The 13,215-nt window shown below is 55.5% G+C and overlaps 3 protein-coding genes across 3 annotated transcripts; 1 reads left to right on the top strand and 2 right to left on the bottom strand.

Moving 5' to 3' along the window:
* Window positions 1-184: 184 nt before the first annotated feature.
* B0H64DRAFT_414224 (uncharacterized protein) lies at window positions 185-1,110 on the bottom strand (the record flags this gene model as incomplete). Its single annotated transcript, XM_062805018.1, has 2 exons — window positions 185-442; window positions 514-1,110. The coding sequence occupies 2 exons, from the start codon at window positions 1,108-1,110 to the stop codon at window positions 185-187; spliced, it is 855 nt and encodes a 284-aa protein (XP_062663644.1).
* Window positions 1,111-1,926: 816 nt separating this feature from the next.
* B0H64DRAFT_414223 (guanine nucleotide exchange factor synembryn-domain-containing protein) lies at window positions 1,927-6,083 on the bottom strand (the record flags this gene model as incomplete). The annotated part of the gene is made up of 8 exons (XM_062805017.1): window positions 1,927-2,337; window positions 2,391-2,507; window positions 4,405-4,441; window positions 4,504-4,641; window positions 4,684-5,735; window positions 5,787-5,863; window positions 5,930-6,004; window positions 6,062-6,083. The coding sequence occupies 8 exons, from the start codon at window positions 6,081-6,083 to the stop codon at window positions 1,927-1,929; spliced, it is 1,929 nt and encodes a 642-aa protein (XP_062663643.1).
* A 686-nt stretch (window positions 6,084-6,769) lies between these two features.
* B0H64DRAFT_380027 (Rap1-interacting factor 1 N terminal-domain-containing protein) lies at window positions 6,770-12,914 on the top strand. Its single transcript, XM_062802711.1, has 2 exons — window positions 6,770-10,047; window positions 10,095-12,914. Exons 1-2 carry the CDS (start codon window positions 7,090-7,092, stop codon window positions 12,414-12,416), a joined length of 5,280 nt encoding a protein of 1,759 aa, XP_062663642.1. The 5' UTR covers window positions 6,770-7,089; the 3' UTR covers window positions 12,417-12,914.
* The last annotated feature ends 301 nt before the right edge of the window (window positions 12,915-13,215 follow it).

Raw genomic sequence — 13,215 nt, 5'->3', positions numbered from 1 at the left:
CTCGAACATCAGTAAGACCGAAGAGAAAACGTGGCAGGGCAACTAGTCGATAGCAGTCAAGGCACTCGTGACAAAGAAAGAGGCATTAGTGTGAGATTAACCGCAAAAAGAACGCCACACCTCGGCCGGTGTCCCCCGGGGAGCTGAAGCCAAAGTCAAAAGACTCAAAACTGAAACAGATATCCTAACCACGGCGACGAGTCGTCGGCCCTTTGCTCTTGGGTGTTGATGTCGTGGTGGCCGAGACCGGCGCGGCTACGGGAACCTCCTTTTGCTTTCCCTTGGCCTTGGCCGACGGCGCGTTCCAATAGTAGACCATCTGCAGCGCGAGCACGAGGTTCAGCCCAAACCCGGCGATGAAACCGTACAAGATCAGCTTGTCGTCCACCTCTTGCAGGGTCGTAAAGACGCGCGCGAGCGAGCCGAGGAGGTAGTTGAAAACCTGCACACAGACAATCCAATTAGCACCCAACTCAATTCATACGTGAACAACAAGGGACGTCGTCAACTCACGGTAAACGCGCTCAACTGCCCCGTACCGCCCTCCTGCAGGATCGCCAGAATCTGCGGCACCTTGCTCGCCACGCCGAGAGCGCCGGCGCCGGCCTGGAGGTACCTCAGGTTCTGCATATCGACGAGGCTCTCGCTAAACAGCGTCACGATGCTCGCGGCGAGGGCGGCGACGAACAGGGCGGCCATGCTGGCCCGGCCGCTGTAGTTGAGCACGAGCACGGTGATGATGACATTCTGGCCCAGCACGAGCGCGGTCTCGCCGTAGGTGCTGAAGGGGAACGCGTTGCGGACGTTGTAGACGAGCGAGATGAGGTAGCTGCTGGTCTCGAGCAGGTACGAGAGGAACGACACGCCGCTGGCCGACTGCGACTGCACCAGCTTGAGGATCTGCGGCACCTTGACGATGGACGACGCGCCCACGATGCCGATGCCCAGGCCCTTGCTGACGGCCAGCTTGACGCAGGCCGTGTTCTCGAGATCGACGTCGAGGAGGAGGGTCTTGTAGCACGCGTCGCCGATGATGGACTCGCCGAGGTCGCGGATCGGACCTGGCAGGTTGTGCGTAATCGGCTGGATCGCCGAGCGGAGGGCGTCCATCTTTGCGATTGTCGAGACTTGAGCTCTGGTAGCTGTCGGTTCGCGCTCAACTGATGGTTTGTCGGGTATATTGATTGTGTTTGCGACGCGATTGAGGGTTGTCGGGCGATGATGAAGCTGACGAAGCTGACGAAGCTGAAAGCTGGCTGTTTGCGTGTCGACTGGAAATTCCCCGAACGTCATCCAGCAAAGCCCAGGCGCGCCCCACTGCGGGCCCGAGACTGGGGCCCGTTTCCGACGCTTCACCGACAGCCCCCGAACAACCTACCAAACTTGAGCATCCAACCGGAACAACTGACACATATGTACATACACGTGTAATCTCACAAAATAGCTGTCAGCGGTGATCAGTTGTGACAAGCAGACTGACGTAGTGCCATTCGTGGTTAGGATTAACTGGCGCTTAGTTAAACCATCCTCGCCATCGGGGGTCATCGATGGACCCAGTGCTCCCATTCATGGAGGCCGTGTTGAAATCATGTCATGGCATAGTTAGCCGTTTTGTCTATGAGTACAGTACCATTAACAATGCTCGATTTCGCCCAATCAAGCAAGTCTTTGCCCTTGTGTGAAAAGAAAGACAAATGATGGGTACCTAGGTAGTTAGAGAGCCGACGGTTCTCTAATTAGCCCAAGCAACCATGAGAAGCCTTCGGTTTGGCTACCTAGGTCAAGGAGCTTCCCCCCTCGTTGCCTCCTTTCCGCCTCCCAACGAATGAAACCGAGCCAACCGCCAACAACCAGCAACCCCATGCCGTAGACGTGCTAAGAAAAGAGATATGGAAAGGAAAGAAATGAGGTAAGTCACCCGCTCGATCAAGACCGCGTTCTCCTCGGCCGTCCTGGCCGCCCAGGGGCTTTCTTGGCTGCCTTGACCTCCTTTACCGCCTTCGGCTTCGCTGCTCCCCTTGTCTTCCTCTCGCCGGAAGCGGGAGCGGTCGCTTTCTTAGCGGTCGCCTTCTTCGCAGCCTCGGCCGCTTCGGCCTTCTTCTTGGCGGCGTCAAACTTGCGGACGAGGTCAAGAGAACCCTTGAGGTTCTTCTTGGGTTCCCACGTGTTCTCGCTCGCGGGGTAATTCTTCCATTTGACGAAATACATGTGCTCCATGGTGTCGGCGTCGATGGCCGAATCGGCGATGCTCTCGACCTCGTATTCTCCCGCGGGCGCCTCCTCGTCGGTGGCATCCTTCTTGGGGCGTCCGGCCTTCTTAGCGGGCTTTGCCGCGGTCTGTTATTAGAATTAGAGTTGCAAACGGTGGTTCTCATGGCAGTGATACTCACAGTAGTGCTCTTGGGTCGACCGCGAGTCGGCTTGCTAGCGGCCTTAGCGGCAAGCCGCGCGCTGGCAGAAGTACCCGCAGCACGGGCAGGACGGCCTCGCTTCCGCACTGGCGTGGCCTCGGGTTCAATCTCCTCGGACCCCTCCTCCTCAGGCTCGGACTCTGCCGCCTTACGCTTGCCGGTGCTACGACCTGCGCTCTTGGGTGCCGCACTGCTCTTAGTCGAGCGAGGTGTCCTGGAGGCAACTGACTTGGCGGGTGTGGCAGAAGCGGAGAGCGACGGCCGGCCGCGCTTCTTAAGGGTGGATGGAGGGGCAGTTATGGCAGCTTCGACCTCATCCTCTAGCGGGATATCCATGTTGGCTTCAGGAACACCCGCTGTGTCTCCGTTTAGTGCCACGACTGTTGGGCCCACTTCTTCGCCAAAGTCCTGATCCATTTCGGCTTCAAGAGAGCTGCGATATGTTAGCGGCGGATGTAAACGGATGCAGGAAATGTCTTTGTGGCCGCGGCGCGTTCGACCCTAAAAACGCGCGGGTTGGGTAGAACCGTGAAGAAAGAACGAAGCGGAAAAAATGCAGGGAGGCTATGGCGCGAAAGATGGGTTTGGAAATAAATCTTGAATGCGCGGGCTTCGGAGTAGCGGCTAACAGCAGGACGGTAAACGCGTAACTATCCGCGACTTACTTGAGGAGGTCACTCTGAATCAGAGGGGGGGTCATATCCCCTTCCGGGAAAAAGTCTTCACCAAAAGGCATTTTGGATATATTAATCCAGCTATTACTTGTTGAGAATGGTCGATGGCTCTGCGCTGGGCAATTCCTAGGTCTGGCGGTTGAGACCGTGACGCGACTGGTGAATGACCTGAGCTTGTCGCGAAGCGTATTACCAGAACACTGGGTGGGGAGTTAGAAAGGGGGTTTTAAAAATCGAAGGAAATTCAGTAGCTAAATATATAGCACTTACCTCTGATCAAGACTCACGTCGTCCTCGCTGACTTTCGATGAAGTTATTCACTGGCAAGCTAAAATGGAAGGTGTGCCGGAAGCAGAAGACGCGCTGAGGTCCCGGGTTCGGGTTAGGAATGGTCGGCTAATTTATCAGGGAATTAATTGGTAAATAAACTATCACAGCTCCTGCTTGATGTCAGGGTTAGGGTGAGGTCGGGTTCAACCGCTGCTTGAACACGGCATCAGTTCTTCGAGCTAGTTATGATTGTGCTTCTTCTTTGTATCTGCAGCATAGTTAGATTGGTTAAATGGTAAAGGCGCTATTCATTTACTAGGTGGTGTGAAATGTGCTCTCTACTCTTCTTCACACCCGAGTAGTCACTTACATGATCAGTTACAGCTCGTTACAAGCTAACCACCACCAAGCTCCTGCTTCCTATGAACAAGATACTATGCTAGAATCAGGCAACTAATGTCTTTGGAAGGGCTCTATGCCAGTGTGATATCTGCTTCGACAATCCAAGCCAAAAGACAAAAGCTCAGCGGCCTGGTGACCTTGGTCTGACTCGAACTTAGGACCATCGGACCGCCTACGAAACGGTCTTGTTTGCCATACCACGCATGGGCACCCGATAGTTTCTGGGCAACCTTACTGCGTTGAGCGCAACACAGTTCCACTCGACCAGGCGGCCTCCGGTGAAGGCTAACTTTACAACTGCACTCCGAAACTTGGGCTATATCGCTAACCGCACTATGGTTACCACACGAAGCTCAGGCACCCCCTCACTGACTTTGAGCACTGTACCAACATAATGGTAGTTACCTAGGTATGGCCCATTACGGATACCTTAGATACTATTCCCAAAAGTCAAGGTGAAAAAACAAAACAAAACGAAACAAATAGGTAGATAACCCCCACCCCCAGCGAGCACAGCAAATGACCGATTCCGTCAGAACAAGAACAGCAGGAGCTGTAACCAGAATCACATTGCAATTCCGCTAGTCCAAGTCCTCCTCGTCATCCGGAAGCTCCTGAATCCTTCCCTCCTGCATCGCCTTCGCGACTGGGTTCTCCACCGACACCACCCCCGTCTGCCTCAGCCTACTCATCGTCAGCAACAAGTCACGCTAGTAGATGATCTCAGAAGAGGGCCAAGCACTTACCGCTCAAACAGCACAAACAGCCTCTCCGCCTCCCTCTCCTTCTCCTCCATCGTCATCTCCGGCAGGTCAGGGAACCGCTCCTCATCCAAAAACTGCCCCGTAATCGGGTTCACCGCCCGCCTCCCCGCGGCACTCTCACTACCATCACCACCCCCCAAAGCATCAGCAGCACCAGCAGACCCCTCACCAGCCTCATCATCATCACCCTCCCCACCCCCCTGCACCTGCCCCTGCCCCTGCATCGCCCCCTCGGGGATACTGATATTATTCTCAAACAGGAAGCCCGAAGCGTAGCCGTAGCCGACGTTCTCGATGAAGCGCACGGCGTCCTTGCCGGACAGGTCGAAGTAGAAGTGGGCCACGGCGCTGCGGAACTGCGGCGCCAGCGGGTTGGTCCAGTTGCGCAGCAGCCGCGACGCCAGCGTGTCGGCGCGGCCCAGCACCGTCTTGCGGTCCTCTTCCCGGGGGAGGAGGGTGGTGCGGATGGTGGAGCGGGGGGTGGTGGTGGTGTCGGTTTCGGTAGGGGCGTGCTCGTAGAGGACGGAGAGCGCGCAGAGGAGCGGGGTCACGGTGGCCTCGATTTGGGTGTCGTTGTAGCTCTTCATGGACAGATCGAGGAGTTGGAGGAGACGGCTCGCGATGCGGGAGGGCTCTGCTGGTGGGTAGAGGGAGGCCTGGGCGGTTGGGGTGGTGAGGTCGAGGTTGAGGAGGGGGGCAATGAGGAGGCTGAACGGGGGATCAAGTGGTGCTTTGGCCTGGGGCAGGGGGAGGGCGGAGAGGATAGAGGCGACGTGTGGCAGTGCCCCGTCGAAGGAGTTGATGTGTTCCTTGGCGAAATTGGTGACGTTAAAGAGAAGCTTGAGTGTTTCATCCAGAGCCATCCCCTCCATAGGGTTCACTGGGCCCGTCACGGATGGCTGCGCAGAGAGTCGGCTGGCATGCCTCGACAAATGCGCTACCATGGAGTCGGCCAACTGATGCTGCTCAATCAGTTTTGGAAGGCCGAGGTTCGTGCCGTAGGTGGAGAGGAGGATCACTCTGGAGATTAGGAACTCGTCATCCCGGCTGTCGTTCTTGAGTCTGTCGCATGCCTTGGGTTCGTACCCTAAATCCACGAGGATCTGCCGGGTTTGTTCTTTGATGAATAGAGTATTGCAAAGAACCTTGAGAGCATTGCGGCATGTGGTGTCTGAGGAGCTATCGAAAGCAAACTTGGCGAGGATCTCGATACCCTGCGAGGTGTGTAAGAGACTGGAGAAACAACGCCTTGGAAGTCTACCTACCTCCTTTGTGAAGATGGGGTCTGCATAGTTGGGGTCCCGGCCGTACAGCTTTAGCTCCTCAAGAGCGGCATCGCGTTCTGTATTGAAGTTCAGCAAACAGATTGCCCAGTCCACCTTGACTCAGTGTCACGGGAACCACCGACCTCGAGGCTGGAGGGAGCCGGATGTAAGGTCTTTGGCCAGAAGATCGAACAGTTTCCGGACTGCATCAAGCTTGGCTGAGTGAGGTGGTCAGTCATCGTCACAGACCCGAAACCCAGGGACCAAGTACACACCAGGGCCAGTAAGTTGTGCCATATCAACTAGGGGGGTTGTGGTGTCTGTGCTATTTTTGCTATGTTTATAAGTTCCGTTTGCCCCTCTTGGTTGCACGGGAAGAAGTTCAGCACAGCGACAGCGAATAACTACCCCACTTCGGTGGTTTTAACCTGGTTTCGACGTTCTATGTGGGACGGCGAGGAGAGGAAAGATGTAAACTCTATCAAAATCCGTCTGGTTACCAAAGTATTTCCGAGTTCCAGAGCCTCGGTTTGAAATGGCTCGATTCAAATGGACGAGGTTGAGATCATGAAACGTTGTGATTTGGATACCGTAATTCAGTGCTTCAGCGTTACCGAACTACGGTATGGAATACATGTGTTCGTCTCGCAGGGTAAGGTATCCTTGCACTTGGGTTTTGAGCTTATCCTTGTCTCTGGGGGGCCAAGAAGAGCTTCATGACCTAAATTACGAGGAAGAGTTCTCTGGAGTAAATTGAGTAGTTGACTGTCATGAGAAGTGAAGCATGTTCTCAAACTCATCCATTCATCTGAATCTCGACTTGATCCCCGATTGGGGAAACAGAACCACATGGTTCATCTGTCAAGATGGGCTAAACTAGATCGAGTAACCTGCTAAAGCGGGAGGCTGAGGTGGGCCCAGGTGCCATCGATAAAGTGGGTGCGCGATGCAGACGCGCCTTCCCTGGTTCCGCACGCGACCGCGTCAAAAGTCTTAATTGCCTGGCGTCCTCACGGCTCCATTGCTCCATCCACCGAGGTACCTCTTCCTCCACCGCTGCTGGCCTCATCGCAGCAAGGGACATCGTCGGATCACAATCCTACACTCTTTTCCGGGTTCTGTTGTTCTTGTTGGGTTTTGGTCCTTTTTTTGGTCCTTTTTTTGTCCTGATTTTCAGCCGTCATTTTCAATTTTCTTGGTTTCAAATGCGATTGTCACCGTCCTACTCGAGGTGACGCTTCGCTCGTCTCAGGAGGCAGTCCGTCTGCACCCTCCACCCCCCCAAACTGGTCAACACGGCAGAATGTCATCTCCAGCCGTGTTGTCCACTTTCTTGAGCTCTCTGCCACCGAGACCGCCGACCCCACCGCGTGAGGCGCACCATGAGGCTGCAGCTCCCATCAGAGTTTCGTTGGGCTCCATCAATACCCGATTGAGTATACACACACCGCCCGGCTTTCAGTCGCCCACCTCCTCGATCGCCGAAACCTCGACTTCCCGACGAATTCGGAAAAAGGTTGGCTTCTCTGCCCAAGCCGAGTACAAGGAGCCGCCCGTCTACCTCGACGGTGAGGGGGCGAGACAGCATCCGACTCCCGTGTCCCTGTCACGAAGCGCATCGAAGCCCGTCAAGTCGATCCTCAAGGTCACCGCCAACGCGCAGAACCTCCTCGACTCAACAGCCGGCGCTGGCTGTGATTCGCCAAACTCCCAACTCAACCTTGTCGCCATGTTGGAATCCACCCTGCAGCAACTCGCCGGCGGCGACCGCGACTCGAAGCTCGACGCCTACCTGATGCTGACACGAGCATGGAAGGCTTCCAACAACCTCCCAGACAGGGTAGCTCTGCAAGAGAAGATGACACTCTTTACCCAGTTCATGCAGCGGGATATTGTGGCGAAGACGGTAGAAGGAAACCTCGATACCTCTCTCGTTAACCACGCGCTCAATCTACTCAACACGTTCCTGCACTTTCCCGCCATATCCTCGACAATATCCAACGATTTTGGCGTCTTCATCATCGACCACTGCATCCGCTCGTTCGAGGATGTCTCGACCCCGAAAGACACTGCCCGCCGCCTCATGCAGGCCATCTCGTTGCAGAACTTCTCCCCAAAAGTCATGACCGCGGACAGAATAGGGAGGTTGGTTTCGTCACTTCACAACATCGAGGAACACTTGAAGGGAAAGAGCATTGTTTTGTCTCGAATTCTGATCTACCGGAAACTGGTTCAGCAGTCCAAGCAACTCATGATCGTTCATTCAGACTGGCTGCTCGACATGTTCACGGATATGCTGAGCAGCCTAAAGGATATCCGCTCGGCTGCCATCTCCCTCGGGTTGGAAGCAGCTTTCAGCATCGGCCACGAAAAGCAGCTCTCGCGGAAGGTCATGGAGATTTTCAACCTCTCACACGAAGACAAGCGGTATATCCAGTATTACGAGGGAAGGCTCAAGGTAATGTCCAAGGACAAGCACGAATCGGCCATTGTTCCCGAAATATGGAGCGTCGTCATCCTTCTCCTTCGTATTCGGATCGACAAGTGGGAGTACACCGGCCCCTGGCTTCACGTCATTCAAAACTGTTTCAACAGCGCCGACTTTCCGACCAAGATTAGGGCCAACCATGCGTGGGCTCGCCTCGTCTACCTCATGCACCTCGACGACCGGGCATTGCCGAAGAACTTAGCAACTCTGACAACTCCTCTCGTCAGTCAGCTGAGACGGAAAGGTTCCGGGAAAACCTCAGCGGAACTGAGGCAGGCGGTTTTGGGCGGTATCTGCAACCTGTTTTACTACGCCTTCAAACCCAACACAAATTCCATGCTCTTGGATACCTATTGGGATACCAGTGTCCGGCCTGTCCTAGCAAAGCTACTCGATCCGGCCGCCGAGGCTGCTGATGACAACCTTCAACAGGGCAGTGCCATTCTCGGCGGTCTTTTCGACTGTACAACGCCGCGAAGATGGATTGGAGACCATATCATGGAGTCTTCGCTCGTGAAGCCGGAAGAGCTCCCACCAATCGACTCAAAATGGATTAGGCACAATACCAACCGGGTGTTCGGCGTGGTTGAGCCCATTCTTGAGTTGGATTTTCTTGCCCTCGCCAGAACTGACAGCCCAACTTGCCGCCTTTGGCGGACCTTGGTTTCGACGGTCGCCTCGGCAGCGGCCAAGGAAATCAAAGTCTCGAGGGATACAGCTCTCTTCGTCGCAGGAGCGCTTGGTGCTTTACAGAAGGTCTGGAAGCGGGGCTTGTTGGGCCAGGAAGAGGCCGAACGCAGCGTATCAGACTTCCTTCTCTCTGCGCGGACCTACTTGGAAGTCATGGTCAACTCCCTCGGCCTTCTCCCTTTCACAGAGAAAACCGGAAAACACCAGGCATCTGCCAAGGCGCCTATTTACACGCTCTTCTCGATGCTCTCGACCTTGCCACCGGGTGTTTCCGATGACAATGATTATGCAGTGTTCTTCCGTCTCGTTTTTGCTCCCTTTTTCGCCTCCAAAGCAGACAAAGCAAGAATGGATATCGCCCAAGACTTGATGTCGACCATCCCCATGGATGCTCCTCGGCCCTATGGACCTTGGTTGTTGGTGGCTGAAAACATCTCCGGTTGGCTGGAGCCTAAACACAACAGTCATCACTCGACTGGCTCTGCAGGAGAGACCCCGGTTGGACATGACTACCGTGATGTCGTCAAGGTCCTCGAACGCGGCATCAAGTCAACGCCCAACCTTCCGCCGAAGCACTGGGAGTCTCTATTCTGTGCAGCTTATGAGCGGGTGCGCGAGGAAACCGGAGACGCCGGAGCGGCAATGGTGGTCATTGAACCCCTGGCCAAGGTTACAGCTGAGCAACTGGTAGCTCGAGGGCTAGCTGTTAACTCGCTCAGCTGTATCAAAGTTGTGACCGAGCTGATCTCCGTTGCTACGCAACCACGGGACAAGCAAGCTGTTGATGCCGCCCGAAAGCGACTTTGGGGCACGACCCTGGCTGGGTCCCGCGCCTCGTCCTTTGACACTCTCGACAACCTTTACAAAGCTGTCAACGATGTTTTGGATTCGTCATACAACAACTTCACCGCTGTTGATCCGGATCTTGTTTTGCAGCTCTTCAAGGAGCTCGGTGGCTTCTTTGACAGGTGCAACCGCGAACTGTTTTTGAGGGCGATGATCGCTTTGCAGGATGGTCTCCTTCCCTGGTTTCAAGACACGAAACGGCTACTCAGTAGTCAGACCAACACTGTGTTTACGGCAGTAAGTGTAGTAGCCCCTTCATGTGGAAAACAAAGCTAACTAGTCAGACAAAATCCCTTTGGGACAAGCTTTCCCATCTGATCAGTGACCTCGAACATCCCGAGCAGCAGCTACAATGCCTTGAACGGTTTTTCTGCGCCTCATTCACCTCGTGTCACCGAACCATTGCCAATCCCACCATCTCCTTGTGGAACAGACTCTTCGAGAAGGCCGAGCACCTGGAATATCCGGAACAACTCAAAGCTGCCCTTGTGCAGATGCAACTCCATGCCGATATTGTATTGCCAGGATTGGAAACATCAAGTGTTGAGCATGCTGGACAGCAGCTGTCTTTCGTTGACTCATATGAGGATTTCAGCTTCCCCAAATTCCCTTCCACGCGATCCAACAGCCGAAGGGGCACTCCACGGCCGAGCTCATCTCACTCCAAGTCGCCTACCGCCACCACGTTTGCTGCGAAGCAGCTCGATAAATCTCCTCAGAGGAAGCCGGCCACAAGCAGTCGCTACACCACAACCCCTCGGCTAAGGCACGACGACTCGCAGGTCCAGTTCGCAGCGATTGGGCCTTCGTCTGCCGTGGGTAGCCCACTTGAGTCTCAGGTTCTGACGGAGCGGCAAAAGGAGATCCGTGAGCGACAGCGGGAAAATGCGTGTCTCTTCTCCGAGATCCGGTCCAGCCCGGGTGTGAAGGCGAAGGAAACAGATCAGCAGATGCTCCCAGTGGCCCCCCAATCACGGCAAGCTACCACCCCGGAGCCCGAAATAGGGTTTGACGACTATGTCTCGTCAACTCCTACGCCTCGTCGCGGCCAGCTGCTGGTCATGCCGGAGCATGATATGACGGATCCACCTTCATCACCCCCAGAGTTGAGAGGAAATCCGCTAGCAGCCGAGATAAGATCGAGGTCTGCTAGTCACAATCTCCTCGAAGAGTGGCAGTTTTCTTCCTCGCCAGTTTCCGGGTCGCCGAATCCAAACCGACTTGGGGTTGTGGCCGACCCTTCGAGCCAGCGGGGCTACGCCAGTGTTGTCAACCTGCCCGAGGTACTTAGCAGCCCAGCAAAAGCAGAATACGAGACGGAGCCGCCATCCACTGGGGGTGAGGTAGTTGAGGATAGTATGGTTTTTGAGCCTGTGGGGGTGTCTATAGCCCCGAAACCATCGGACACCCCAGCGGACAAAGGTCCATCTACGCCCCGGCGCTCCTCCCGGCTGTCCCAGAGGACCCGGGGAACCCCGACAACAAAGTCTGACGGCGAGGAGTTCGTGGACGCGCCAACCAGCCCACAGTCGCCGACCCCCAAGCAGGAAGAGAGACCCACGAAAGCAAGCGAGGTGCTCGACGGTAAGCAACAGCACGTCATCCCAGCAGGCACTACGTCTTTCGATATCAGCGATGTCGATGAGAGGAGTATGCTCAGGCTGGTGGTTGAGCTGGACTCTGGTAAGGCTGACCGATCAGAGTACCAACCTGCACCTTCTCTGTCCCCTGAGGGCAAGGGACCGAGGTCGCCCGTCATCGACTGCATTGTGGTTGGGGACAGCCCGCAGAAAGCTGAGCCGGCCCTACCGTCAAGGAAAACCAGAGCGAGCTCCACGGCGTCGGCAGTATCGACTAGCGCCGAGGCGCAAAACATACCGAGCTCGCAGTCCAAGGCGCGTGCCGGACGCCCAAAAAGAAAGCGGGCTTCTTCGAAGGCACAGGAAGCGGACCCAAAGAGGCAGCGGCATGATTCAGTCGAGAAGGAGGAGGAAATGTCGAGCAGCCAAACGGCGACCGTTCAAGATGTCGTTGTGGAAGTCTACGCGTCGGCTGAGATGCGGACAGCCATCTCTAAAGACGTCGGCAAAGACGAAACCCCCGAGGAGCGAATTCCGAGCTCTTCGGCCGAGCCATCGAGCCCGGAAAGTTTCAGCCAAGAGAGCGAGAGCGACTCTCAGGAACCTGTAGCGTCGGCAACCGTTGACGCCATGGATCTTGAAGCAGACGACCAGGACGTGCAATCCCAGATTGCACTCGAGCTCAGTCAACACCAAGTGGGAGAAGAGAGCAGTCTGGCGTCAGAGGAAACCTCCCCGGCGCTCATCACCGCCGAGGAGTCGATGCAGGTTGACATTCAACACCCCACCATCGATGAACAAGAGGATGGCAAGATCGCCGAAAACACGGCGGATGCTAGCACGAACGTAGAAGAACCCGCGACACCTGAGATGAACCAGGCGCAAAGGATGATGGACCTGTTCCGAGGCGGGCTTAATGAGCTGCGGTCGGCGCGGCTGTCAAGGGAGGAGGTTTACCAAATCGAGGATATGTTTATGGACATGAGGAGGGAATTGTATGAAGCGGAGAGGCGCGGGCGAGCATAGGTAATCACATTTGCATGGGTCAATGGCGTTTTACGGTTGGATCGGTGTGCACGGGTCTGGTTTATGAGGTTCGGTTATGTGAAAGAAAGAGCGTTGGGATAGCTTGCTGAGATATACGGTTACTAGCAGAAGGTTCAACGAAATGGGAAAACACCTCGCGCGGCTGTCCCACGGGGCGGGGTTGGGAGGCGCGGTTACGAGTTTGACGATGGAAACCCTCGCTTGCTGTGAAGTGATACCCAGTCGTATGAGAGAAGGTGGCTATGAAGGCAACCAGAAACCTTGGCTTGATTTGGACATGGAGGTGGGCAGAAGCCTCGACCGGTCACTCCATTGTGCATGGTGGGGGCGCCCGAGGTCGACGGTGACAGCACAGAGAATGGTGGCGGCGTTTCAGGTTATGCGGCTGACAGCAATTGGGAAGCACAGACTGACGGCGACGGCCGTTGGCGCGTTACACCCGACTATCCCTTCACGGCAAGAAGGAAGCTGTGCCCGTTTTACACGGTATGTCTGGCCGTATTTACCTTGCTCTCCGTACCCCGCCGCTGGAACGCCCCGAGTGCCCCGCATCTCCCGCGCATGAAGGTCCTCAAGGTCATCAAACTTGACTTCCTGTTGCGACCTGGACGATCAACTTCGCCACAAAACTGTGCGGTCTAGGCTGCCGCCGCTTGCCACTCCCTAATCAATAATTATATAAACAAGTCTCGGTTGCCACTTTATCAATTGTGCCTGTCTGTCATTGTGTGTTGTGTTAGCAGCAGCTGCATTCATCCACTATTAGGAGCTCCCCGCT

This window comes from Chaetomium fimeti, assembly GCF_033439085.1.
Source record: "Chaetomium fimeti strain CBS 168.71 chromosome Unknown B0H64scaffold_1, whole genome shotgun sequence".
Lineage (NCBI taxonomy): Eukaryota > Fungi > Ascomycota > Sordariomycetes > Sordariales > Chaetomiaceae > Chaetomium > Chaetomium fimeti.
This window is presented reverse-complemented; position numbering and strand designations above follow the sequence as displayed.

What these genes read in the sequence shown, in the direction of transcription:
- B0H64DRAFT_380027 (XM_062802711.1), top strand. Translation starts at nt 7,090, where the DNA reads ATGTCATCTCCAGCCGTGTTGTCCACTTTCTTGAGCTCTCTGCCACCG. An exon ending in CCAACACTGTGTTTACGGCA is followed by an intron (nt 10,048 to 10,094) that starts GTAAGTGTAGTA and finishes CTAACTAGTCAG; the next exon opens with ACAAAATCCCTTTGGGACAA.